The following is a 26,440-nucleotide window of genomic DNA, read 5'->3' as shown; positions in this document are numbered from 1 at the left end:
GTTAAAATAATGATTCAAAATTAGTATTCTGTCTCAATATATTATTTTATTAAATAAGTAGCTGTGTAATAAGTGAGATAATTTGCAGCCTGCCGGTCGTTGTCACAAAATAACCCCCTTCAGGGTCACACTGTTGGGGGGGGGGGGGGTTATTTTGTGATAATGACCGTCTGGCTGCAAATTATATCAAACTTAATACATACACGGTCATATGAATTGTAATGTCCAATACATATGAAAACAACCAATATGACTTATGACGTTAACGCTCTCCTGTCACACCCTCCTGCTCCCCACAGGACTCTCTGGCGTTGGGCAAGACAGACGAGGAGGCGCTCAAACAGTTCCGCCAGAAGTTTGACGAGGCCCTGCGAGAGAGCTGGACCACCAAGGTCAACTGGATGGCCCACAACGTGGCGAAGGACAATCGCTCCTAAGGCCGCCACCCTCCCCCCATTAATGCTAGAGGGCAGGGGTCAAGGGTCAACAGGACAGGGCGACGCCACAGTGGCAGGGAATCGTCCAATCCATGTTTAAAGAAGGGAATTATGGATGACCCCCAGACACAAACAAACACACCCTTTTCTTGAGAAATCTACGGACGTGGCGACATTTCTGCGAAGGAGGGGGGAAAATAGTGCAGACAGGATTTGCACACACACAGTCCAAGGAAGGAAATGACCCCACCCCCATCCCCCACGCCCGTGCCCCCCAGCCGGAGCCGACCCACACCCATACCCAGCCTCTGGAGACAAACAGCCCCGACGGAGCCCGGGGTGGAGCCGAACGACCCGCCGGTTGCAGAACGGGTATTTTTGGGGAGGTTCGCTCGAACTTCTTTGGCCCGACTCACACGGGAGTCTCCGGGGGATCTCCGACGCACCCGGTCCGCCCGACCCTCCACGTGACAAAGGAGTGTGAAAAGGCTAAAGACATGCCCGCAAAAGGAACAGAAAGGTTGTGGTCTTTGTGACGCCTCCTGCGTTACCATAACTTGTGTGCCTCAAAACCACAGGAAGATTGTATTATATTTCTTTTTTATTATTATAATTTTTTTTTTCCCCATTTAAGATGTTACCTTTTAGATTTTTATGCACCAGACTACTTTGCGACTCCACAGAAACGTGTGAGAGGACAAAGTTATTAAAACTGCACCAGAGGAGAAACAACAAAAAAAAAAAAGAGATCTCGGGCCTTGTCCACTGAAGCTAAGAGGACTGGACCATTTAAACACTGGAACCTTCTATGAAAGACTTTGTAGAGCATTTGCAAATACTGTATTAAAATGTTTTTGATATCTATTTTTGTTTTATTCTTTAAAAGGCAATGTTCAATATAGGTTTGTTTGTTTTTTTTTGTTTGTTTTTTAAGCAAATCAACATTTCTTGACGGAGGTCTTTTCAAAACTTTCCTTCGAGCAAATAGATGCTCTTCTCTAAGAAGTTGACGTCTCCAACGAGGCCTTCGCCCGTCAGCCTTTCCAAGCACCGTCCCACGTGTGCCAATAACCGTGACAGTAACAAAATCATATAAATATATATATATATATAGAATCATATGCCTTTTTTAGGACCAAAATTAAAGCAAATGTTATTTTATTGTTTGTACTGTTTTTTTTGTTTTTTTTGTTTGTAAGCATATGTTCCAAAATCGAATGTCTGCAAACGAGTGCCGCTCTCTTTTGAAATGTATTTGTTTTTTATATAGCAGGTAGTGGGTCCTGTGTGGGAGGAAATTTTCAGCAGAGGGCTTTAACACGGCGATACATCGGCGTTTAATGTTTGTGCAATATCCATAAACGAGTATATGAACTCTATCTCTATATATATATATATATATATATATACACACACACACACACACACACACACACACACACACACAGTGTATATATATTAGCATATGAACCCCAGGTCTGGAGTCTTTCATTGTCGTCACTGTGGGTTTATGTGTGTTGCTGCTGTATTTCGCACCGCTAGCCTTTAAATATCTCTCTGGACACTGGATATTGTCAAATGTACGGGCTTTTATTGTTGAGCTGGTATTTTGTTTTTCGTAAGAGTTTTATTAAAAGTTATTTTCCAGCGAAACCCCACTCAGTCTTGTGGTCCATTCCCAGTTGTGGCTGTGGTTTGTTGCCGGCCTGTACAGGTCAGTGCCGTGATGAATGTAGACTCATTCTAGGTCAATGGTATTCAAACTTAAAAGTACAGATACAAAATGTGTCAAAGGCAAATAGTAAACCAGGTCACATTCATATGCGGTTTGTATTGCCCATTCACACAGGCGGGAGGTGGGTGCAGGAAGTTGCACAACTAATGAAAAAAACAAAAGAATGAAAGTGAATTAAATTATGGACAAATTATTTTCAATTAACTAATGGGGAAAAAAAACAACCCCTTTCCTCTCCCCTTCTCCCTCCCCATCCAACAATATTCCCAGTGCCCCTTCCCCCAAATGTTAGGACTTAGAAACGTAAAATTCCGCTGCGCTCCACCAGGGACGTGCCCCGCAGTTTGAATACAACTGTTGTAGACCATTAATACACCCAGGAATATTTTTGTTGGCTTGTTTTGATATGGAAAAGGAAGGCGATGGGATGTGTTTTTTTTTGTTTTGTTCTTTTACATATTGCAACAGAGTGAAGTCACATTCAGTGATTTATTCATTCTGTACTTACTTTCATGTCAGCGGGTACATGATGTCTTATGTTCTGCCTGTAAACTGGATGACGCGGCCTCCTCTTTGTCTCGCTCGGGCCTGGAGACGCCGGCCTGTGTCGGTGTTGCCTTCGGTAACGCTCGAGCAAACCCATTTCAAAACCTTTTTGGGGGTTGAGATTGGATTGTATCGCGCTCGAAAGTGGGGTCTTGGCCACTCCTGTTCGGCTCACAATGGAAGTTTGTTTTGCATTGTCTGTCCACCCCATTCTCCGTACCGTAGCTGACTAATAGACATTTTGTATGGGGGGACTTCCCCTCATTGTGTGGGGGCTGCTCATCAATTTCAAGTGGCGGTTACAGCATCCTCTGTCTGTGTGTTTTCTCCCTCTACTGCTGTTATGTAACGTGAGAAGCTTCGCCCATCCAAATTGTGAGCGCCACGGCACACGGCGCCGTAGGGAGGACGCGTCCAGATGCTTGGCATATTAAATGTATGTTTAATTCGAAGTGCCATTCGCACGACCCGATCAAACCGCACATCTACAATATCACAATATCGCAAGTCATTTCTGAGAGTTCTTGATCCGATCGTGAAGATTGATGGTAAAATGTTGTATTGGGAGGACAGCGGGAGAGAAGAGTAAAATAGGTGGGAATCCCGAGGAAAACGGGAGGGTTGACAGGCGTCTTCCCGTGGTGGTTTGAATCGGTTGATTTGAATAATCGGGTAGCCTCTTACAGCCGGCGCTCGGCCCTATGCGCGCCACCCATTACATTACATTACATTGAGTCATTTAGCAGACGCTTTTATCCAAAGCGACTTACAATTATTCAAACACCGACGGACGCAGCCATCAGGAGCAATTAGGGGTTAAGTGTCTTGCTCAAGGACACTACAGCATGCTACCAGCAACCTTTAGTTTACTAGACGACCAGCTCTACCTCCTGAGCTACCGTCCCCACCCGATCAAAAGTCGCTGTGCGTCCGTCCCCGTTCCTCCAAACAAAACAATCACCAGTAATAATAGTTGTTGTTTTTTTATTGGAGGTTATTTCCTTTCCTCCGCCTCCTATTTCCTAAACAATCAGGAAGGTGCGTAACCTCGTCCGTCCCGCTCTCACCCACCCCCAACAGCTCCGCCATGGTAGGACAGCGCCCCCAGTTGGACACTTGCGCACCGGCTCGGCCTCTCCGCCGAAGCAGTCGCCTCACCTTCAGGGGGGGGTCTGCCTCCATCCATCCACCCACTCCTGCCTCCATCCGTCCACCCACTCCTGCCTCCATCCATCCACCCACTCCTCCCCAAGGCACTTAAGTTCATACAGTCATCCAGAGGAGATGCCTGCCTGTGATTGTAATAATAATAATAATAATAATACATATTATTTATTTATTTTCATGACAGCATTTTTTTTCCCCCCGATGATAATGAATTTCTTTTTTTCTTTTTTTTTTTTTTTTTCCATAATCTGATTAAAAACGTATTTATATAATTCATCTTATTTTCCGCCGTTTAACTGAATGAAACTAGAAATCCCTGTGTGGTATCCGGATGCGAGGCCCGTGCCTAACGACGGTCAGAATTAACTTTTAAATGAGGCCTTGTAGATGTAATATGAGCGAAGATCCAGCAACTGGACTGTTTATATCTCACCTCGGAATTGTTCAGAAACAGATTTTAGTGGACTGATAAGGTGAAATCAGTGAAAGTTTTGGATAAGGGGGACCGCTACAATATTAGGCTGATCAGAAACAATATATCCCTATAGTAGACTCTTTGTTTCCTTTGGCCTTGTACTTTGTTTTTCTTTGTTTCCTATATTTAGCCTTAATGGGTGATGATTTATCTTTATTATTATTATTGATAATAATAATAATAACCTTAATTTGTATAGCACCTTTCACATAGGACATGTAACTCAAAGTGCTTTGCATTAAAATAAGGCCAGCAGGTGACAATAAAAGCAAAGAAACGTGTATTTACAAAGTACAATCATAAAATAATTAAAATAACTAAATACATTAAAAACAGGGTAAGAATGAGCATTAAAAGAAAAAAATCAAGCAAAATGCATTCACTATAAAGGGTGAATATTATACTAATTTTCAGATTTGGGGTCATCAACTGAGACCGTTGCCTTATTGTTTCATGTACTAGCCTGTCTCATGCTCGCCTACAATTTAGTCTCAACCTACAATTTATATCTGACTGATGTCAAACTCGTTCCATTCGAATTTACTCAGTCATAACAACGAGACACTGTCTCATCATTTCGATTGACCAACTCCAAATTCTGAGTTGGCATCATGTATTTATTTTTCTCTCTGAGTGTCTCGTCTGTTTTTTGGTTCTTCTTTCCACATGAAGGGGACCTCAGGTCAACCGAGTTCCTGCTGACGTGCAGTGAGTCCAGCAACCAGCGGATGGCGCCATATAGTTCACAAACCGGGGCATCGATCCGCCGAAGCGAGCAGACAGAAGCATGCGCGCTGGGAAGAAGCCTTCACTACCAATTCACCAAAAGCAATTTACAGTCAAGTCACGCACGATGCGGAGCGTAGAGCGGCACGACTTTCCTCTGCCGTCGCGTTTTAATCGTATTTGGCGTTTTGGATGAAAGAAAATGTGGTTTTTTTTTTTCAATTTTGGCAAGACAATACTATTATTATGTAGTGGCATCCCTTAAATATAGAATATATCTACTTTAATGGTTACCAGGGCTGCTCTTGGGCTTGACAGAGAAAACCACCCACTTCATGACTCACACCTGCTTATCCTTCCTTCCTGCTGCAGGGTCCCCAAGGGAAGTTTTATATATATATATATATATATATATATATAATCGAATAACATAATATAATCATATACAGCAAATATGAGATATATATTAAATATGTTTTTATTTACTGTACATACATTTATGAATTATATTATTTAAAAACTATGTTTTACATTTGAGGTATTAATATTTATATATATATATATTTTTTTTTTTTATTATTATTATTATTATTTTTTATCGTACTAGAATGAATGGCACGATGATGCGAGTTGCCGGAAGGATGCACCTGCCCAGCATCACTACTTGCGGTTAGTCGAGTCTGATTTAGTAAAATTGTGAATGAAGACTGGGGGTGGAGGGCTGGTCTCTCATTTTCAACCGAACACACAGTGAGAGTGATCGGGCTCAAAGTCACCGGGATGGCTCTTGCGCCAACTTGAGCGGGTGCAAAACTTGTAAGTGGTTGTTGTTATTATTATTATTATTGACGTGGCAGCCAGGGCAGCTTGGTTCTCGTGGTTGTATTTTGTCTGGGTGCAGCAGATCCGGGCGCAGGTTGGCTTTCCTCTCCCGTTGTAAGTGAACACGCTGGCTGTGCTTGTTATAAAACCGTGTGCTCCAGGCTTTGGCAGGAGATCGCCGAAGCGATACGGGCCTTAGTGACAGCAAAATAGGTTCAAAAACCTATGCATGAAAACTTGCACCATTTTCAAATGTTGAATCGGTGGTTAAGTTTTCATTGCTCAGTTGTTAAGTTTATTATATATCGCCTATCCATCCATCCATCCATCCATCCATCCATCCATCCATCCATCTATCTATCTATCTATCTATCTATCTATCTATCTATCTATCTATCGATCTATCTATCTCAAGATTCAAGATTCAAGATTTTTTATTTGTCACATACATATACATACTTTCATACATATATGCAGTGAAATGTCTATCTATCTATCTATCTATCTATCTATCTATCTATCTATCTATCTATCTGTCTGTCTGTCTGTCTGTCTATTTATCTATCTATCTATCTATCTATCTATCTATCTATCTATCTATCTATCTATCTATCGATCTATCTATCTATCTATCTATCTATCTATCTATCTATCTATCTATCTATCTATCGATCTATCTATCTCAAGATTCAAGATTCAAGATTTTTTATTTGTCACATACATATACATACTTTCATACATATATGCAGTGAAATGTCTATCTATCTATCTATCTATCTATCTATCTATCTATCTATCTATCTATCTATCTATCTATCTGTCTGTCTGTCTGTCTGTCTATTTATCTATCTATCTATCGATCTATCTATCTATCTATCTATCTATCTATCTATGTATCTATCTATCCATCTATCTATCTATCTATCTATCTTTCTATCTATCTATCTATCTATCTATCTATCTATCTATCTATCTATCTATCTATCTATCGATCTATCTATCTATCTATCTATCCATCTGTCTATCGGTGTGCCTATCTTCCCGTCTCCAGGTTAAAAGGTATTTGACATTGTGACTGCACACGTAATGAACATAATCCATCATCATAAACGGTTGTATTTTAGTAATTACTGAAACTACTCCGTGGTTACGCGCAGCGTCTGCTCCGCGACAACAGCCGGCAACATGGGATTCCACGTGCGGGGCGAGACGGTTTTACATAAAGCGACGGGCAGAGGTGCGGACCAATCGGCGTCCGCCGTTGCAATTGCGTCACGTTAACCAAGGAAACCCGTCATTTCCAGCCAACCGGAGCCGGGGCGTGGGCGGAGTCTGAATCCAGGTCGCGCTCCGAGCTCCGCGATTCGCTACCGACGGCGGCGCCGGAGTGAACCGCGTCGTGTCGTCCCGTCCGTCCTGCGGTCTCGCCGACGAGGAATGTCGGAAGTCAGGAGTTAACGGTCGTGTCCATTTGTAGAGTCGAACTGCACTGGAGACCGACGCGACCCGGGAACACCGCTCGCACCGACTTTGCCCTGAACAGGTTTGTCCTTTTTTTTTTTTTTTTTTGTCTCGTTTCGGAAAGACGAACGGAGTGGAACGTGTATTGCATAACCGAGGCGGCTCTACGCATGCGCGGGAATTCATGTTTGGTCTACTTTTTGTGTGTTTTTTTTTTTTACTGCAATAAAAGATTATACGGACGATGGTTTCTGCTCTATTAATAAAAAAAATAAAATAAAAATCCGGTTTTGTCAACCGGCGCCGCTCGCAGCCGGTCGCCCGCCGTTTGACGGTGTAATTTGAGTGAGGCGGCTGCTTTTACATAACTGTGTCAGTGTACCGTGCGGTGGATTGCAGGTCAACGTGTGTTTGTTGACTAGCAGGTCATGGGGGAAGGGACTTGTGCTCCCATTGCGAGAGCTTTATCTCATCGCAGTCGGGACGAAATACATTTTATCAAATGTAAACGGTGACGGTGTCAATGGTCAGGTCCGGTACCCTTTCATTGGTCTCCAGGAGAGGCATTAGTCTTAATTCCCAAGGGGTAGTTTTTATATTTTCAATTGAAAGTTGATATTAACTATTGTTTGTATTTTAAATGATCTATTTCCTACAGGGGTTTTTTTTTTAACTGTATACTTAAACTGTCTGTCTTGAAGTTAGACTAGATTTAAACTTACACCCGAAATTAGACCATTCCTAGCTTCTGACGAAAGCTGAACACCTTATCTTCCACCATTTTGATCCCTGCCCATAGAATAAAAATAAATACGTGAGTCTCCTTGTCACTATACAATAATGACAAAACTCGATATAATTAAGAGGCTGGTTTGATAGGAAAAAGCACAGTGAGACTTGATCATAACTTCACCTGACTTCTAGATTTGTCGTGACGTTCGACTGGTTGACTGACATCAGGATCCAAGTGGGTTTGGAAGACACTGATGTGCTATAAATTCAAGAAGAAGAAGAATCTTTAATTATCACACAACACATGCACACACACACATGCTTTGGATGGTGGCCCGGTGAAATGTGGCCTCTGCATTTAACCCATCCTGGCTTGTCCTTCCTCCGGGGGAGGCAGCCAGGAGCAGTGGGCAGCATTCATCGACGTGACGAGTGTCCATCGCTGGTCAGACGATGATGTGTGCATGTTTTTGGTGGGGGTCCTTACTGACGTTAGGTGGAGGAAATCGTAAACCGTAAATGTACACCTAAATGTGTATGTATCAATGACATTGGTATTGGTTAATAAAGGCATTGTTATGTTCTCATGAATTACCTGTTTCAAAGCAATATATATAGGCATAACTAAAGAATAGACAGCTAGATGGTTAACCGTAAAAAGCAGAAACATTTGAGGACGTTCTTTAATAAGTGAGCAGTAATGCTGTTACAGATTGCATAATGAAATCTGCTCATATGTCTTTGTCATACCATATGAGGTTCTTGTACTTTTGCTGAGAAACTGAGAGAATGGTATAAAGACACTGTAAAGAATCACCCATGAAATAGCGGCAATAGTGCTCAGACTCTCTTCTCTTTCCGTGGAAGCAACCAAACTGTGAACTGTGACGCCCCTATGATGCAGGGTGATACAAGTGGATCCATGTGGCTTTATGAAATAGGGCTGGTATTGCATCGCACAGTTGCCTAATCCATGTGACTCTGGCTTGGTTGTATAATACCTGGGATCTGTGCTAGTGTGCTTTCTCCGCCAGTCGAAGGGGAAACCAATTGGAGCCAATGTTATCTTTTCTTGTCAACACGCTGCTATGTTGCTGTTGGATGGTATCTTTGTTTTACTGTTAGAGAGTTTGGGAGGGGTTGTATATTTTATGAGCAGCAAAAATGTCATGGATTTTGCGCTCGGTGCATGGGTGAATAAAATATCAGTATTTCAGTATTATTCATATTAGTCAAGCCACTTAAGAAAAACACAGTCATTTTGTTGTCTGTTTCAAAATCTATCTATCAAAAAATCTTAAGCAGCCTCATTTGACAGAACACACACAAACACACAAAGTCAATTTGGATTTGGTTTTAAGATTGCCAATTAATGTTTGCAAACCGATGTTGGCAATGTCTTCTGCTCTGTTTGTGCACAGGTGTCAACATGCGGCAGGTTTAAACCTTGCTGCTCTTGGATTTATAACGTTCCTGACTATCTAACGAGACTGTTATCTAGCTGTGATGTGCCAGCAACGTCTTCTACCTGCCCCTCGGCGATGCAGAAGGAGTTGTTTTGATGGAGGCAGAATTAATACCCTCCTAATAATGTTTACTCATAGAAGGAGGCCTATGGTCTTTTACTCTGCAGCATATTGTGATCAGTGCTACAGCACACTACACGCCTAGATAGCACAAATAGCTACATTGTGTACTTTGTACCCTCATATTCTCTACAGCTATGTTACTATTCCTATATTTTGTGTGTGTGCGCGTGCGTACGTGTGTGTGTGTGTGTGTGTGTGTCCATCGTATAATGGTTGGGTAGCGTATGGTCCATCTGTCAGTAAAGATAGAAAGGTGAGAGCTGTTTTCTTCATGCTGGTTCACCTTTCAGTCTGGTGTCTTTTGAAACGCTGGGAACTGGATTGCTCCAGTCTAGCTGGAAAGGGCTCAGTGCACTCCATGCACTGTGGCAGGTGTTTGAAGGATGGAAAGCGGCTGCATATTTGTGTGTCTGTTAGTGTGATCGATGAAATAAAAGCAAGGTGGCTCTCCCTGTGTTGTTCTGCCCTTTTCTTTATGGCTGACTGACAACCCCTCCTGGCCATATCTAAAGGTGCTTTATATAGCTGCTCAGATAAAAGCCAGTTTCATATCATCAGATGGATTGGTTTTGACCCCGATAGATTAGTGCTATTAATATTTCTGGCCTAGCATAGTGTACTGTATGTTCATATGAAGACTCCTAACTAATTAAAATTATTCTCTTTTATACTTGTTCCTCTTCCTGAGGCAGCTATACACCTTGCGTCCGAGGGGCCATGCCGAAGATAACCTAGTCCCGCACCTTCTGCTCTTTGGCCCACCTAATGTCTGAGGGTGCCAGCCCAAAGCTCTACCTGTACTCAACCATGGACAGCCGCGAACGTAACCGCGAGAGGGTCGGCTTCCAGGTGGAGGAAGAAGAGGGCTCCACTTGTGGCCCCATCGGTCAGCTGCACTGCATGGCCGGCGGCTACAATGAGGGACAGGACGAAGCGGAGATGGAGCCCGAGCTGGGACTGGCCTCAGAGGGGAGCGACAGTAGCCACGAGCACCCGGCCTTGCTGGGCTCCACGCATGATGACAGGAAGCGGCCCCGCCCGCCACTGCATGATGATGTGGAGATGGGTGGCTCCAGCGGAAGCGGGACGGAATCTCATGGCAATGAGTCCCATGGCAATGAGTCCCACGGCAGTGAATCCGTGGGCAGCTCCAACGGCAATGGCAAGGACTCTGCCCTCTTGGAGTCATCGGGGAGCAACAAGAGGTGAGTGCACTTCCATCCCTGGGGCGTCATGCTTAATCAAGTGTCTTTCCAGCCCGGCGGGGGAGTGGACCATCTTGGCCATGGATGTGAGGTTCATTGGGCCTAATAGCTTTGCCTCTGTCTGAGTCATTGTAGTAGTCCATTAGGGCCAGACCCAGGCTGAGCAAAGGCGTGTGTATTTTAGCCCCAAACATGCCAAAGACACCAAAAGAGGACAGAGACGCCATGAGAAGGAGTTTGATTGTGAAATATCCATCCAAGCAGGTGCTATACACACACACACTGGGAGTCAATTGAATAAACATAAGGATCATTATAATTATTTTATTAAATACGGCTTCATCACACCTCTGACCAAGTGAGGAGACCTTTGGTGTGTTTAAGATCAGTGGTCTTGAAACTATGGGTTATTGTTTTTGCTTATTTTATTAAAAATATGTATTTGCAATAGCTAACTCTAGATATGGGTTCTGGCATAACACGTTTTGGGAGCCCCTGTTTTCGAGAGATAGTCTGTCGGGGATGTAGATTGCTTATCTCTGGGTCTCGCTGTCATTCAGCCTGGTGTAAACACCTCTCCCGGAGACCTGTTGTTGTGTAACCAACTTTCTGACTCATCTTCTGATGCTGCACAGCATCTGTATCTATGACAATGGCGGTGCCAGCGTAAGCTCAACTTCATCCCCTGGCGTTATTTAAGATAAATTCTTCACAGGGATCAGTGGGTGGGTGTTCTGGATGGAGTTTGAAACATTTACTTAACATCCTTCACAAGTGGAGGAACAAGACTTACAGTATAAACAATGGTCTCGCATTGAATTTAAATGCCTGACATTGCTGGTACCGTTCACTAGCCACAAACTAGAAGGAAGGGTAGCCTTTTTTACATTTTTTATAGCAAATGATTAATGTATATGATCCCCTGCAACAGCTGACGGTAGCGGGGGAACCAGTACAGACTCTAGCATAATGCGTACCTAAGAAATTACAAAGCAAATTACAAAATGATAGTCATAGTGTTTGATAGTTGATAGATAGTTTTTGAAAGTGGAACCTGTCTGTGATTGCAACCTTATAAATGCTTTTGTTAATGTTGTCATAAATGGTTGTGTCCACTATATTGTATATTATAAGTGTTGGGTCAGGCATATGAAGTGTTATTTCAGTGGCATGATGTGTTCTTTTAATAAAACACATCTGACAGTAGTGTGATGCTAGCTGTTACTGTGACCTTTAGCTGCCCCGGTTAATGAGAAGCCTCAAGTGACTGTTCTGTCAACAACACCGACTAGGCCTGATAAGTCAAATGCATCGGCTTCGGAGCCCCAAAAGGACCCTGTCCTCAGCTGCACAACTATTTGTAACTCTCTATTTTGTGTCCCTCTCCTAAACACTAACCTACACTCTTCTTGCCCCCGCAGCTCAAACTCTCACAGCCCCTCGCCACCGAGCAGTTCCAACGCCTTCAGTCTAGTGAGCTCCGAGCAGGACAACCCATCCACCAGCGGCTGCAGGTTAGTACTCGTCTTTGTGTCTGAACCAGCGATCACCCACCTAACAGATCTGGGGAAAGCCAGTGGGTTAGCTGCTTAACAAAAACATAACTTGCTACGCCTTTGATATAATTGGGTCAATGCCGACCTTAAAGTAAAGACAATAAAGCAAAGCTATCTTAAAAGAGTCAAGATGACTCTGGCCAAATTGATTGACTTCTGCCACAACTTCCCTGTATTTTTTCAATTTAAAATCTGCTTTTAGATCTCCATGCCCCTAAACGTCATGGGCATGAAAAGCCAGTTGCATCAAAGATGGAAGTTTTCTTGTTTAAGATATCAACAAAGGTATAATTGTTTCCCTAACCCACGATTTCTTGTTTTATGTAACGTCTTGTAAATCGAAAATCGATCGAAATGAGCGTTAGATTTCGAACATTAAAATTACAAGCAGGTTTGCAAATCTTCCCGTATTTCTGTGGGTAATATTGTCCGACATTGATCCCGACCGCCAAGACAAACCTTTTCCTTTTGAGTTAATGTGTGTAAAACAAACAATAATAAGACGCGTGGTCCCTTGTCAAAAGCCCATTTACTACACAGCAAGCGTCGACCACTCCCCACTGAAGCAATCGTATAAGTTTCTACCTCCCCCCGGCTCCCCTCTCAGCAGCATGTTTCTCACCACTTTGACAGCATTGGCTTAGAGCCTGTCATTTTCTGAGACGTGTCTATCCTGTGTCTTGCACACCCTGCAGCAGCGAACAGTCTGCCAAAGCCAAGACACAGAAGGAGCTCTTCAAGACCCTGAAGGAGCTGAAGAAGCACTTGCCGTCTGAAAAGAGGAGCAAGGGGAAATCCAGCACGCTCAACACGCTCAAATATGCACTGCGATGTGTCAAACAGGTCAAAGGTGAGGCCAGTTTCCGTTGCCATCTTCTCACACAGGTACTCGCACGCGCTCAGACATCTCCACGGTAGCCCTCCCGTTATCGACGCTTTGAGGTCGCCACGAATGTGTTAGAATGTTGACCCTCGACGAACCAAGCACGGTTTTACTATTCACGAAACAGAACTAAAGGAGGAGAATCCAACGGCGAATTAAATATGGCAATTAAAGAGCACGGCGTTGTGTAAAGATGTCTACATTGATCCGCGTCTCTCTCGTCTTTGCAGCCAACGAGGAGTATTACCAGATGTTGATGATAAATGACAGCCAGCCGCCAGGACTCGACGTGTCATCCTACACCATAGAGGAAATCAACAGCATAACCTCTGAGTACACTGTCAAAAACACGGTAGGTCACCCCCATCGCAGTCCCACGCCCAAAATGAACACTATACCAAAATAGTGTGTGTGTGTGTGTGTGTGTGTGTGTGTGTGTGTGTGTGTGTGTGTAATACTGCAACATACAGTTTCAACAGTATATTCGTCAGCTTTGTCTGGGCATTCATTTGTTTTGCTTTTGGGTAAGTGTTTACACAACTTAGTGTACTTTCACTCCTTATCGGAGTTCTGCAGGAGCCTCTGCGGCTTACGGGGTGATTGTGAAGAACGAATCTGCCAAGGAAGCTGATAAAGACGGGAGATATGACTACATTAAACACTAACGTTTGATTTTCTCCTCCGTCAGGACATATTCGCCGTCGCCGTGTCGCTCATCACAGGGAAGATCGTTTACATCTCTGACCAGGCGGCGTCCATCCTAAACTGCAAGCAGGAGGTATTCACCAACGCCAAGTTCGTGGAGTTCCTGACGCCGCAAGACGTCAGCGTGTTCTACAGCTTCACCACCCCGTACCGGCTGCCGTCATGGAGCATGTGCACCGGAGCAGGTAGGCCGGCCGCGCAAACCAACCTCCACCTATCCAGGTCACCATAAGATCCTTGCTGTCGCGTGTGAGCCACCTCTTCGCTGCCTGTAGCCAGATCGGGGCACATGGGGAACACACATGACATGCTTCATCACCACATCCCATCCCACACCACACACACACACACACACACACACACGTGCTTTCGCACATAAACAAATGCACGCCTGTTCACACAGACCTATCAATTATAGAGTAGCTGTCATCACACTACATATTCCGAGTTGCTTATTTGCCCAGCCGCTTTTTTGTTTCTCATTTATTGAGCCTGACCTGACGAAGCACGGGGTGAATTTCACACCAAACCGAGGCAGATGCTTGTTCTGACTCAGCACAGAAGCCACTCAACCCCCTGCCCATAGAACAGCGCCTAGTGCTTCTCAGTCGGAATTCTCAGGCTGTCCGCATATAGAATCTTTGTATCACAAACTTGAATTGAGTTTGCGATCATCACAGCTCTGTCCTTGGTCAGTCGGCCAGTGGTACAAACATTCTTTCAACATGCACTCCCCTGAACCAACTTAAATAATGTTTTGGGAGCTTGCGTGAGCAGTAACTTCTTCCCCAATCCTTCTCCCCATACAATGGCAGACTCAAACTGTCCAAAATCGCCATTGGAACGGCTGCTACACAGTTACACTCGTTATTTAAAAAATGTAGTTTTTAACTTTCATCCACTTACTTATTGATTTTGTTTGTTTGTTTCATTTCCATTTTTTTCCATAACAAAGATATTACTAGAAACCAGGCTAATTCTGAAAAAAATGTGAATAGACTTCCGACTGCCCCCGCCACCCTCGCAATTCCGGTGGCCAGTGTGACGGTAGACGGTTGACTTCGTTATCAGGCATATTAACCCTATCTTATTTTTTTTTCCTCCCTCCCCCCTTTTCACATTTCCTAATTCAGAGACCTCTCCCACGGAGTGCATGCAGGAGAAATCCTTCTTTTGCCGCATCAGGTGAGCGACTGGGGACAGCTGGCTGCTTTGAGCTGTCACTTCCTGCTGGGTCATTCAGGGAGGGAGTGGAGTCAACCCTGGGCAGTAGACCTCTATCGCCCCCTATTGGTCATACCAAGTCACTGAGACAAGACAGCTGATCTGTTAGGTCTTACCAAAGTGTTCTTATGAACAGCCAATTGCATTACATGTAAATTTGGTACTAAAAAGCCCTTTTAAATGGTGCTGTGACATGCGACACTGATAGAAGAAAATACTTAATTAAATAACACTTTTTTAATGGTGGGAGCGGGGGTATTCATCATACATACATCATGATATGTGAGACCCTTTATCATTTTCAACAAACAACACGAGACAAAACTAAATTTAATTTAATTGATTTTCAAGAAATGCCACACCAAATTAAATTTAATCTACATCCTGTAAATCACCAATATATCTGTGTATCACATCATAGTATTGAGGGGAGCGGAAAACAAATGGAGATAGTTTAGGACATTCTAAAATGAACATCAGACAAGATTAGAGAACCCAGCGATTTGCCTTTCTAAATGTGTGTGTGTGTGTGTGTGTGTGTGTGTGTGTGTGTGTGTGTGTGTGTGTGTGTGTGTGTGTGTGTGTGTGTGTGTGTGTGTGTGTGTGTGTGGCAGTGGGGGTAAGGAGCGAGAGGGGGACATCCAGTACTACCCGTTCCGCATGACCCCCTACCTGATGAAGGTCCAGGATGCAGAGCTGGCTGAGGAGCAGTTCTGCTGCCTCCTGTTGGCGGAGCGGGTGCATTCCGGCTATGAGGGTGAGCCCTCTGACCACTCACAGACCAGTCACACAGAAAAAAAGTCCTCTTTTTTTATTATATATGTTTGGTTATCAATGAATTATTTGTTGCTTATTAAACCCTTTCTTGTACCACAAATAGTCATCTCCTGTTTGTAATCCAGCTTGAATGCAATGTTGCTTGTTCTGATCAGTTATTGATTCCATTTTTGTACATTTGTATTTGGTCTAAATGTGGTGTCGGAAATAGCTCAATAGCTTGGATCTGTGCTTATAACAGCCCTCCCCCTCCCTCCTCAGCACCCAGGATCCCTTCTGACAAGCGCATCTTCACCACCACACACACGGCAAACTGTGTGTTCCAGGATGTGGACGAGAGGTGAGAGGGGTCGTGTTCTGGTCCCGGCCACAGACATGCTGACCTTTCTGATCGAACAGCGTGATCATGTTGTCGGTGGTTACCGCGGTCCTGCTAACGCTTTGTTTTGTCTGTCAGGGCCGTACCCCTGCTGGGCTACCTGCCCCAGGACCTGATCGGGACCCCCGTGCTGCTCAACCTGCACCCCAGCGACCGGCCCCTCATGTTGGCCGTGCACCGCAAGAGTAAGACTTCTCTTACTCAGTCAGATTGACTAGGAAGGAATAGAATATAATAAACTTGGTGAGGATATGGTACAAAGTCTCTCTACAGTCTTGCCAAAAGGTAAAATTGACCAGAATTATTTCAGCTTTTTCCCAATTCAAACATTTAAGAAGAGCATTCTCTATTAAGACGTATCTATTAAGAGTTCTGTTTGTGCTTAAAATGTTCATTTTACTGACATTTGTCACATTTTTTGATTTTTCCTTTTCATTCTGTTGAATATATTAGTGCTTAAAATAATGTGAGATTCAGCAGATAAACGCACAGAGACATGCGCTAACAGTGCTGTTCTTTACCGGCAACAGTCCTGCAGTACGCCGGCCAGCCGTTCGACCACTCCTCCATCCGATTCTGCGCCAAGAACGGCGAGTACATAACCCTCGACACCAGCTGGTCCAGCTTCATTAACCCCTGGAGCCGCAAGGTGTCCTTCGTCATCGGCCGCCACAAAGTCCGCATGTGAGTACACACACTTCAAAATCTGCGATTGCAAATCTAAATTGCGTTTTGATGTCGGACTGACACTGACAGTAACATTTGGCAGTCAGTCCCAAACTGAGGGGTCAATCACTGTAGCTGTTACTTGAATTGAGTCACATACTGTGTGTGTGTGTGTGTGTTTCAGGGGTCCTGTGAACGAAGATGTGTTTGCAGCTCCGGCTTTCCACGGAGGGAAGATCATGGATTCCGACATCCAAGAAATCAGCGAGCAGATCCACAGGCTGCTGCTGCAGGTACGGAGATGTAGGGACATGGTAGTTCCTCCTACCACACGCCACCCAAGTGGCGTTTACAGGGCCCTCCGGATCAGAGACACAGACGACAATGGGTTGTAGACACCGTTTTATTGTAGAGCCTACAATACAAGACGTTACATAAAACAAGAAATCGTGGGTTAGGGAAACAATTATACCTTTGTTGATATCTTAAACAAGAAAACTTCCATCTTTGATGCAACTGGCTTTTCATGCCCATGACGCCTTATTAGCCTGGAGCAGGTAGAACATGTCATGACAGGCTTCCTATCCTGAGTGTGTGTGAGGATGGGGTTTTTAACCTGTTGTTCGTTAGCCAAACCAACGAGCGTCAGATGTGGCTGCTCCAACCATCCCACACACCACAGTATCCAAATGCGATATCGTTTGTTGGCCAATATTGTTCTATCTGTATCTGAAGATTCTCAAGGACAAAGTTCACTGTGCAAAAGTTTATTTATTTTATTTTGTCAATGAGACAAAACAATAAGTATGTCAATGTATCTTGCAAAGTGTTTGAGGATCTGGTTATCATCGCAAAAGTACCAATACCGGAATTAATATATACAGGGCTCCAGACTAACTTTTCCACCGGTAGCACTGCTGCGACCTACTTTCTTAGTTGGTCTCACCAGCACAGGATTTGGTCGTTTTTTTTACGCTGTTTTCGTACTTTTATTTTACGAAATTAAAGGTCTACCTCCTCAAGGAATAAAACTCTGCGAATTATGAGAAATTCCTGTTGTTTTTTTAATAATACAGCACCCAAAGAAGGAGGAAATTCCAGTGGTCACACAGTATCATAGTTCTACTTATAGCAGATGCGGCAATGAGTCTTGATAAACTGTAAACCTTACTGGAGACCTGTGCCTACTCCCGTGCTTAATGGCTGTGTGGAAAATGCGCAGGAAAATGTCCTCCTTGACAAACACACTTTGGTGTCTTAACAATGGAGAGATGTTTCGAAGTTGTCTTGTAAATGAGTTTGTTTTTGTGGGGAAAAAGGTAAAGTAAAAATATAACCATGTCTGCAATGCACAATTCCTTCTGCAATTTGTATGCTTGTTCACTTAAACTCAGAAAAATCCATCCTCCTACTTAGTAAACAGAAAAAGGAGTGAAAGAACAATCTCTTTCCGCCACTACTCGTTTGTAAGGTGGCAAATTACTTTGTTTACTTCCTTCGGCTTGCTGATCGCGTCCGGTTTAAAACCAAACTAATCCCTTAAAGGGGATTTTGTATTATTTTTCGCAACAAGCTCTTCCAGGAAAGCATTCGCTGAAAATCCTTGATCCACCCCACCCCCTGTGCGCGTGCCAACACACAATATATTTGCAATCACCAATTGTTGGGCTGATGGTGGCCTTTGGGAAAATTTTGGCATATTGCCAAACCCTAAAATGTAAACGTGAAATTTTCTTGCACACTCTCAAAAAATGGTCGCATATAGGACCATCTTGGTCACAGTCTGGAGCCCTGATATGTAACTCTGATATGTATGCCTCTCTCTCTTTCTATCCAGCCGGTCCACAACACAGGCTCCAGCGGTTACGGCAGCCACGGCAGCAACGGCTCCCACGAGCAGCTGGTGAGCGTGGGCTCTGCAAGTGAGAGCAACAGCAACGGCGCGGCGGGCGGCGGCGGCGTCAACGCGGCCGAGGAGCCGGGTTGCGCCAAGCCCAGGACTTTCCAGGAGATCTGCAAGGGGGTCCACATGCTGAAGAACCAAGACCCCCAGCTGTACCTGCACCCGCCCTCTCCCTCATCGGCACCCTCGCTTTCTCCGCACAAGTCCGAGCACAAACGGGCTGGCGACGGTGAGTCCACACAACGAAATAAAAAATAAACCCTCCAACGGTTTGGCTGTTGTTCGACTTGGCTGAAAAATTTGAGATTCTGTTGAAATTGGAACTGCTCGTAAAATGGTTCCTGTGCTGAGTTCTCAGTATGCATCTTCACAATCCAAACAGCTGGTTATTAGTGTTCAGATATAATGTTTCACAGTAAATAAAAAAAAAACCCATCTCAAATAGCTTTCTCTAGTGGACAATTAAAATCTTTACATTTTTATCTTGCTTTACCCGTGACGAAATAAAAAAATTTGATCCGCATGATATAACACTGAATAATAATCGATAAACAATAAATCACAAGCATGAGGGGGGGGACGGTAGCTCAGGAGGTAGAGCTGGTGGTCTAGTAATCTAAAGGTTGCTGGTTCGATCCCAGGCTCCTCCTGCTAGCATGCTGTAGTGTCCTTGAGCAAGACACTTAACCCCTCATTGCTCCTGATGGCTGTGTCCGTCGGTGTTTGAATAATTGTAAGTCGCTTTGGATAAAAGCGTCTGCTAAATGACTAAATGTAAATGTAAATGAGAACATGAGCACAGCATCTGTGCTTCCCTAATGTGGAGTCCCTGAAGTTTGTCTATGTCTAAGCTGTGTTCTTTTCTTCAGCAGCTGCAGCCGCCCAGAAGAGTCCTGGGTTGCGTCTGAAGGATTCTGCACTCCCTCTGCAGGCCAGAGACGGTGCTGCAGCCAGCATGGACGACCTCACCTGCAAAGATCAAACTGTTTACTCCTACCAGCAAATTAGCTGCCTCGACAGTGTCATCCGGTAAGTGTCTCTGTGTCTGTCTGTGTGTGTGTGTGTGTGTGTGTGTGTGTGTGTGTGTGTGTGTGTCTGTTAGTGGCACCTTTTGCTTTTTTTTTTTTTTTTTTTTGCACCTTTTTCTCATCCTCTCTTCCGCTGCCAGATACCTGGAGAGCTGTAACATTCCTGTCACGGTGAAGAGGAAGTACCAGTTCTCCTCAAACACTACCTCCTCCGACGAGGACGGCATGCAGGGGTTGCATGATGCGCACGCGGGTAAGCACACATGGAACACCTGCGCCACTCATTTTGACCAGACGACCCTCAGAACATCCCTGATGATACAGAAGCAGCAATTAGTGGTGGATCCACAGCTCGGGATAACAGAGAATCACCCCTTTTTCCCAATTTAGACCCTTTGATGCTGGACCCTCAGCCCGGCCTGACCAACATGAAAGCCCCGAAGAAGCATCTGTCCGGGGCCGCGCCCGTGGTGGGAGGCCCCCTGGCGCCACTCGCCCTGCCCAGCAAGGCCGAGAGCGTGGTGTCCATCACCTCGCAGTGCAGCTACAGCAGCACCATCGTCCACGTCGGGGACAAGAAGCCCCAGCCCGAGTCCGGTGAGATCTCAAATCCTCTCTAAAATTGAAACAGATTCTTAATTATGCTGGGGATCGTTAGACTTGGGTCGCTGTTTTTTTTTAATATATATATATTTGTATCGTCTGTTTCTGCTTCACTAATGTCCACCGCCCCCCTGACAGAGATTATCGAGGACGTGGCAGAGAGTCCGGCTCCCCCAGCGCTGCCAGTCAGCTTGGTGTCTCCGCCCAGCCAGGAGAAGGAGGCCTACAAGAGGCTCGGCCTCACCAAGCAGGTGCTGGCCGCGCACACACAGAAGGAGGAGCAGGTCTTCCTCAACCGCTGCCGAGGGATCCGCAACGCCAGAACCTTCCAGAAGGATTGTTCCATGTACCTGCACAATCACAGAGGGCCAAACAACATTGAAGGTATAGATTTCACACACACACACACACACACACACACACACACACACACACACACACACTAAATCAAAGTCTGACTTGTTTCCTGCTTTTTCAAGTTCACTTTAATAGCAATCAAGCAATAATTAATTAGTTAATACGGCTGACGGTTTAAACTTCGTCGAGTTATTGAGGAACAGTAAGGTTCTTGTTTATAGTGTTGTATGTTGAATTATGTATCAGTTAATAATGTTTGATATGTAATTGAAATGTTTAAATTATATCTTTACAACTTTTCGGATATTTCATTTTTTTTAAACTGTGGCTCTTCCTAATGTGAATCTTTTTCAATCAGAATCATCCGGGGTCCGAGGGGCATCCAAAGCCGGTGCCGCCAGGCCAGAACCTGCCGCCAAAAAGGGTGGGCGCAACAGGAAGTCCAAGAAACTGCGCCTGAAGCGCCCTGATTCTTCAGACAGCGCCGTATCTAACCGCAAGCGTCGTCCCCCACTCCAGAGTCTCAACCAAACCTCCTGGTCACCGTCCGAGGCCTCCCAATCGGCTTTCAGTGTCTCCTACCCAGCCATTGTGCCGGCGTACCCGCTGTCCGTCTACCCCGCTGGCTCCGCCCCTCCGGCCCAAACCAGCCACCCCGACCCCTCGCTCGCCGCAGGGTTTGGGGAGGGCCAGAGCAGCCAAGCCCCTCCAACTGCCACGCCGTACGCCGCCCCGATCGTGACCCCCGTCGTGGCCCTGGTCCTCCCCAACTACATGTTCCCCCAGATCGTCTCTGCCCCCAGACCCGCCTTCTTCCCTGAGCAGAGCCAGCCGTCATACCCTCCAGGCCAGCCCGCCTACCCCATCCAGGCGCAGGCCCCCTACACCACCCAGCAGCCGTTCCCCCCTCAGCCCACCTTCACCCCCCAAACCGCCTTCACCCCACAGCAGCCATTCCAGGCCCCCCAGCCAGCCTTCACCCCTCAGCAGCCCTTCCAGGCCCCCCAGCCCACCTACACCACCCAGCAGCCCTTCCAGACGCAGCCCACCTATGTTGCCCCACAGCCCTTCTCGGCCCCACAGACTGCCTACACCGCCCAGCAGCACTTCACACCCCAACCCACTTTCCCCGTGCAGAATCAGTTCGTGGCCCAGCCCTTCGCCTACAACCTGCCGCCTAAGTCCCCCAAGGCACCAGCCATGGAGTCCCGTGAGGGGGCCCCGTCGCGCTCCTCCACCCCGGCATCGGGCGGCCACGAGCCTGCCACATCGCCACCGCTGTTCGAGTCCCGCTGCAGCTCTCCTCTGCAGCTCAACCTGCTGAGCATGGAGGAGATGCAGCGTTCGGTGGAGCGGCAGGACAGTGTCATTCACGCAGCGGGGGCCCTGGGCGGAGACTCCACAGGGGTCCCAGCCAGGGAGCAGAGCGGAGCCACAGTCAAGTCTGAACACCTCCAGCAGGTGAGAGAGAGAGAGAGAGAGAGAGAGAGAGAGAGAGAGAGAGAGAGAGAGAGAGAGAGAGAGAGAGAGAGAGAGAGAGAGAGAGAGAGAGAGAGAGAGAGAGAGAGAGAGAGAGAGAGAGAGAGAGAGAGAGAGAGAGAGAGAGAGAGAGAGAGAGAGAGAGAGGCGTTCCAGCGACAGCACAGTGTGTGAGTGTCTCATGCTCAGTGTTCTCATCTTGCAGGTGGAGTCCACAGGAGATGGGGCGCACAGCGATGCCAACTCCTCATCCAACGACCTGCTGGACATCCTTATGCAGGAGCAGGAGGACTCCCACTCGGGCACCGGCTCGGCCACCTCAGGCTCCATGGGCTCTGGCTCGGGGTCCAACGGGTGCGGCACGTCCGCCAGCGGAGCCTCTGGCAGCCAAAAAGGTCAGTGAGAAATGTTGTTTTTCTAAATGTCTTGCCCAAAAGAGAAGACTGGATGATAATATGAATACTGAAATGTTCAGTTCCAACAATTGTGGGATCACTGATGTAGAAGTTAATTATTTCCTCAAATACATTTATTCACTGCTTGTTTGAACAAAATCAAATATAATATCAAAATGTTGAGTCAAAAAAGCTAAAAAAAATAAAATAAAATTATCATGAACTCAATTATGTCAAACAATGTTTTAAGAATATTCACATATATTCGGTATATATAGGACTGTATTGGACCCGATACCAGTATGGGTGTCTATATGTAGGGGGTTTCATTTCCGCTGGTTTATCTCATCTTGCCACGTCGTTTGTCCTCTAAGCTCTGAGCTTCTCTCTTTCCGACCCCACCTCCACCCAAACAGGGAGCAGCAACACCAGCAAGTACTTTGGCAGCGTTGACTCCCTGGAGCACGACTCCAAGCCCAAGGCCAAAGCCAAGACACTTGCCGAGGGAGCCTCGGAGGGTGGCCAGCCCCGGGTCCCCGGCTCGGCTCAGGGGGAGGGCGAACATTTCATCAAATTCGTCCTCCAGGAGCCGCTCTGGCTGCTGATGGCCAACACCGACGACAAGGTTATGATGACTTATCAGATGCCGTCAAGGTGAGCAACCGACAGCCCCGCCATGACCCTGGAGAGGTTTTGTAGCAGCGGGTCGATCTGTCTTACTTTGCTCATGTTATTTATTTGTTCTTTGCTCCCCTTCCATTCAGGGACATCCAGAAGGTTCTACGCGAGGACAAGGAGCGGCTGCGGCAGATGCAGAAGAGCCAGCCGTCCTTCAGCTCGGACCAGCGCCGGGAGCTGGTGGAGGAGCACCCCTGGATACGGAGGGGCGGGCTGCCTTCCGCCATCAACGTCAAGGTCGGGGTCCATCTCGTTCAATCTTTGGTTCTTAATCGTGCACACATGAGTATAAAACCAGTCCGAAATGCTTCTATATGGCCTTTTTAAAAACAAAAAAAACGTTGTATGAGCCTATTTAGTGCTGCCCGCAGGTATGAAACCCCACCCCTGACACATGCCAAACCAGCGTGCGGTTATTTATCAAAATGTCTCTCTGTGTGTGTGTGTATCCCAGGAGTGTGTGTACTGTGAGGACACCACGTCGTCACTGCCCATCGAGGAGGACATGCCCGACATGGAGATGGGCGAGCTGGGAGAAGGCTCCAGCCAGGAGGAGCAGAACCGGCCCAAAGCGCCCCAACCTCACGCTGGCTCTGGCTGCTAAAACACACATACACACACACACACACACACACACACACTGATGGAGGGATGCACTCCTACCACAATCCGCCACTTTGCCCGACAGACTCGTGCCGAACACAGGCACACGCCCCCACGTACACACGCACACGCAGACACACCTCGGTCTCTGTTACAGTTGTGAGGTGAACAATGGTGCGCGCCTGGAACACATTTAGTCGAGGGAAAGTCTCCGTTGCCTCGACGGTCGTGAGGATGGTGTGTGTGTTTGTGTGTGTGTGTAGTTTATGTGTGTGATGCCCTAAAGAAGAAGAGACTGCGTTGCCAGCGCCCGCCTGCTAGGGGGCAGTAGTGTGCACAGTTTGGAAAGACAGCGTGAGGCAATTCGGGAGGCAGCGTCCTCCCACGCTGCCTCCCCACTCACAAAACACACGCATTCCCTCTTAACTTTGATGAGCTCCACATATGAAGCTGGTGACTTCAACCCTCCCCCCCCAGAGATGTTTCTTTTTCTTCACGAGCATCTGTCCGGCTTTCTTTTGAACATGGACTCAATCCCCTACAGCAACGCCGAAGAAGCAAAGGTCGACCCAAATTGCCAAAACATGGCAAGACAAAGATGTGAAAAGTACTTAAGAAGTTCACGAACATGACAATTTTGGTCGTGTTTAATTACACATAATATACAACACATTAATATTATAATATAATAATTATATATTTATATGTGTATGTATATTTATTAGTAAGAAAAGCTGAAGAGGATAATCTGGTGTCAGATGTTTTATTTTTGTTGTTTTTTCTTTTTTTTTGTGACAAGTTACCGTGGTCTGACTATTCCCAATTTCCCAAATCCCTGCGACTGTAGCCCCAAAAAAGACTTTTAAAAGAAAATCAAAAGTTCGTCTGACAACCAATGCAATGTATTGTTCTGGCTCACGGCAGTGACGGTATTTTATCCCTTCAGCCAACCGCGCAGGGATCCTTTCAGGGGTTCAGTTTATTTGTTCTTTTCTTTGATGCAACGCTGACAATCCAATGCACGTACAATCTATTTCCGCCGGTCCTTTATTTATTTAGCCGGGTAACACGTCTGCAGGGATTCAACAGGGGCCCCTGGCAAAAGCGAATTGAACCAGAGTCAATCGATGGCGACGGAAATAGAGGAGCTGCAGGTTTGATCTTCCAGAAGTGCTTAGAGAAACGCACAAGAGCGATGTATCTCTCAGGATTCCACGCAAGCAAAATTAAAACCTTTTCAGACGATCCACCACCAATTACCGACCTCTGCTCGGGTCGTACTTAATGTCGGTAGCTCTCTTTACAAAGGTTTTTTTTGCACAGTCAATTTCTATCCCTTTTTCACAAACAACATCCATGTTACACTATACCTCGAAATAACCTAGAATTTAATTTATTTTTTCCTTTTTATCTCTTTGATGCAGCGTCCAATGGGGCCAGGTCGCCTTTGTTAGCAAATGCTAGTTTTCTAGCCACTCACCTTTGCATATTTATAAATGTATTTTTTAAAAGCTGCACATTCCAGTGGACAGGATTTGAAAATCATAAGGGAAGGTCTCACTGCCCGGCCATGTTTTAGTAGTTTGTGGCATTCGGTTGTTAACCTACAGTACTTTAATTAAAACAATCGTCACAGGATCAGTTTCTGGAAGATATTTATTGGTACAGTGCCCGGATGAGACTGCTGAAATCTTTTGTTACTCTCTCTCTCTCTCTCTCTGGTCACAACTGGGTATTTGGTTCAGCAATGTAAAAGCACTGATGAGTATTAGATATTAGAGGAATGCCGGGGAACACGGGGACCCATCACGCCTCGCGACCTTTGCGGTTGCATATGTATCATGGAAGCGGAGCCGTGTCCCAGCAGAACCATGGCGCCCCGCCGTCCGCCTTGGTGTGAGGGAAACTGGGATTCATATTGACTCCGTATACAGTGGGGAGCACTGGGAGCACCTTGGTGGCGCAGGGGGGCGGGGACCAAAAGCACGTCAGCCCCCACTGCCCTGGTTCTGAGATGATTCTTTGTTTTTGTTTGTTTGTTTGTTTGTTTGTTTGTTTATTCCCCTTCCATGTTTTGGGTTTTTTTCCTACTGTGCGCTGTTGTGAATATCGGAGGAGTGTCACTGGGGAGTCCCAATGGAATCCCAGGTTGTGTTATTGTAAAGTGCTGAACTACCAACATTTGGGTTTTTTATCTCCGGTCAAAGCACAATGGACGGCAGAGTTGTGAACAATTCTTTGGCTGATCCCATCAACTTGTTAGCGTGTACAGAGTGTGTATGGGTAGATAGCAGCTTAAATGGCAGAAT

General features: G+C 45.8%; 2 protein-coding genes across 2 annotated transcripts in view; both read left to right on the top strand.

The window, feature by feature from the left end:
- pik3cb (phosphatidylinositol-4,5-bisphosphate 3-kinase, catalytic subunit beta) overlaps positions 1-2,079 on the top strand; it is a 49,351-nt gene extending 47,272 nt beyond the window's left edge. The window contains exon 24 of the mRNA XM_080006456.1: positions 300-2,079. Within this exon, the coding sequence (XP_079862582.1) occupies positions 300-437 (138 nt within the window). The 3' untranslated portion in view covers positions 438-2,079. The remainder of the gene's footprint in view (positions 1-299) is intronic.
- A 5,282-nt stretch (positions 2,080-7,361) lies between these two features.
- LOC307235466 (period circadian protein homolog 2-like) lies at positions 7,362-24,829 on the top strand. The gene is made up of 22 exons (XM_080007573.1): positions 7,362-7,451; positions 10,383-10,895; positions 12,317-12,409; positions 13,147-13,301; positions 13,565-13,686; positions 14,023-14,224; positions 15,173-15,224; positions 15,878-16,020; positions 16,302-16,380; positions 16,498-16,604; positions 16,950-17,103; positions 17,270-17,378; positions 18,923-19,217; positions 19,861-20,017; positions 20,157-20,269; positions 20,407-20,613; positions 20,758-21,003; positions 21,335-22,437; positions 22,661-22,854; positions 23,271-23,504; positions 23,615-23,765; positions 23,983-24,829. Exons 2-22 carry the CDS (start codon positions 10,456-10,458, stop codon positions 24,130-24,132), a joined length of 4,506 nt encoding a protein of 1,501 aa, XP_079863699.1. The 5' UTR covers positions 7,362-7,451; positions 10,383-10,455; the 3' UTR covers positions 24,133-24,829.
- Positions 24,830-26,440: the final 1,611 nt, after the last annotated feature.

The sequence above is a fragment of the Zeus faber genome (genome assembly GCF_960531495.2).
Source record: "Zeus faber genome assembly, chromosome: 9".
Classification (NCBI taxonomy): domain Eukaryota; kingdom Metazoa; phylum Chordata; class Actinopteri; order Zeiformes; family Zeidae; genus Zeus; species Zeus faber.
This window is presented reverse-complemented; position numbering and strand designations above follow the sequence as displayed.

Coding starts and splice junctions, on each gene's coding strand:
- LOC307235466 (XM_080007573.1), top strand. CDS start 10,456: ATGTCTGAGGGTGCCAGCCCAAAGCTCTACCTGTACTCAACCATGGAC. Junction 15,225..15,877: donor TCCTTCTTTTGCCGCATCAG/GTGAGCGACTGG, acceptor TGTGTGTGGCAG/TGGGGGTAAGGAGCGAGAGG. Junction 17,379..18,922: donor TCCACAGGCTGCTGCTGCAG/GTACGGAGATGT, acceptor CTTTCTATCCAG/CCGGTCCACAACACAGGCTC.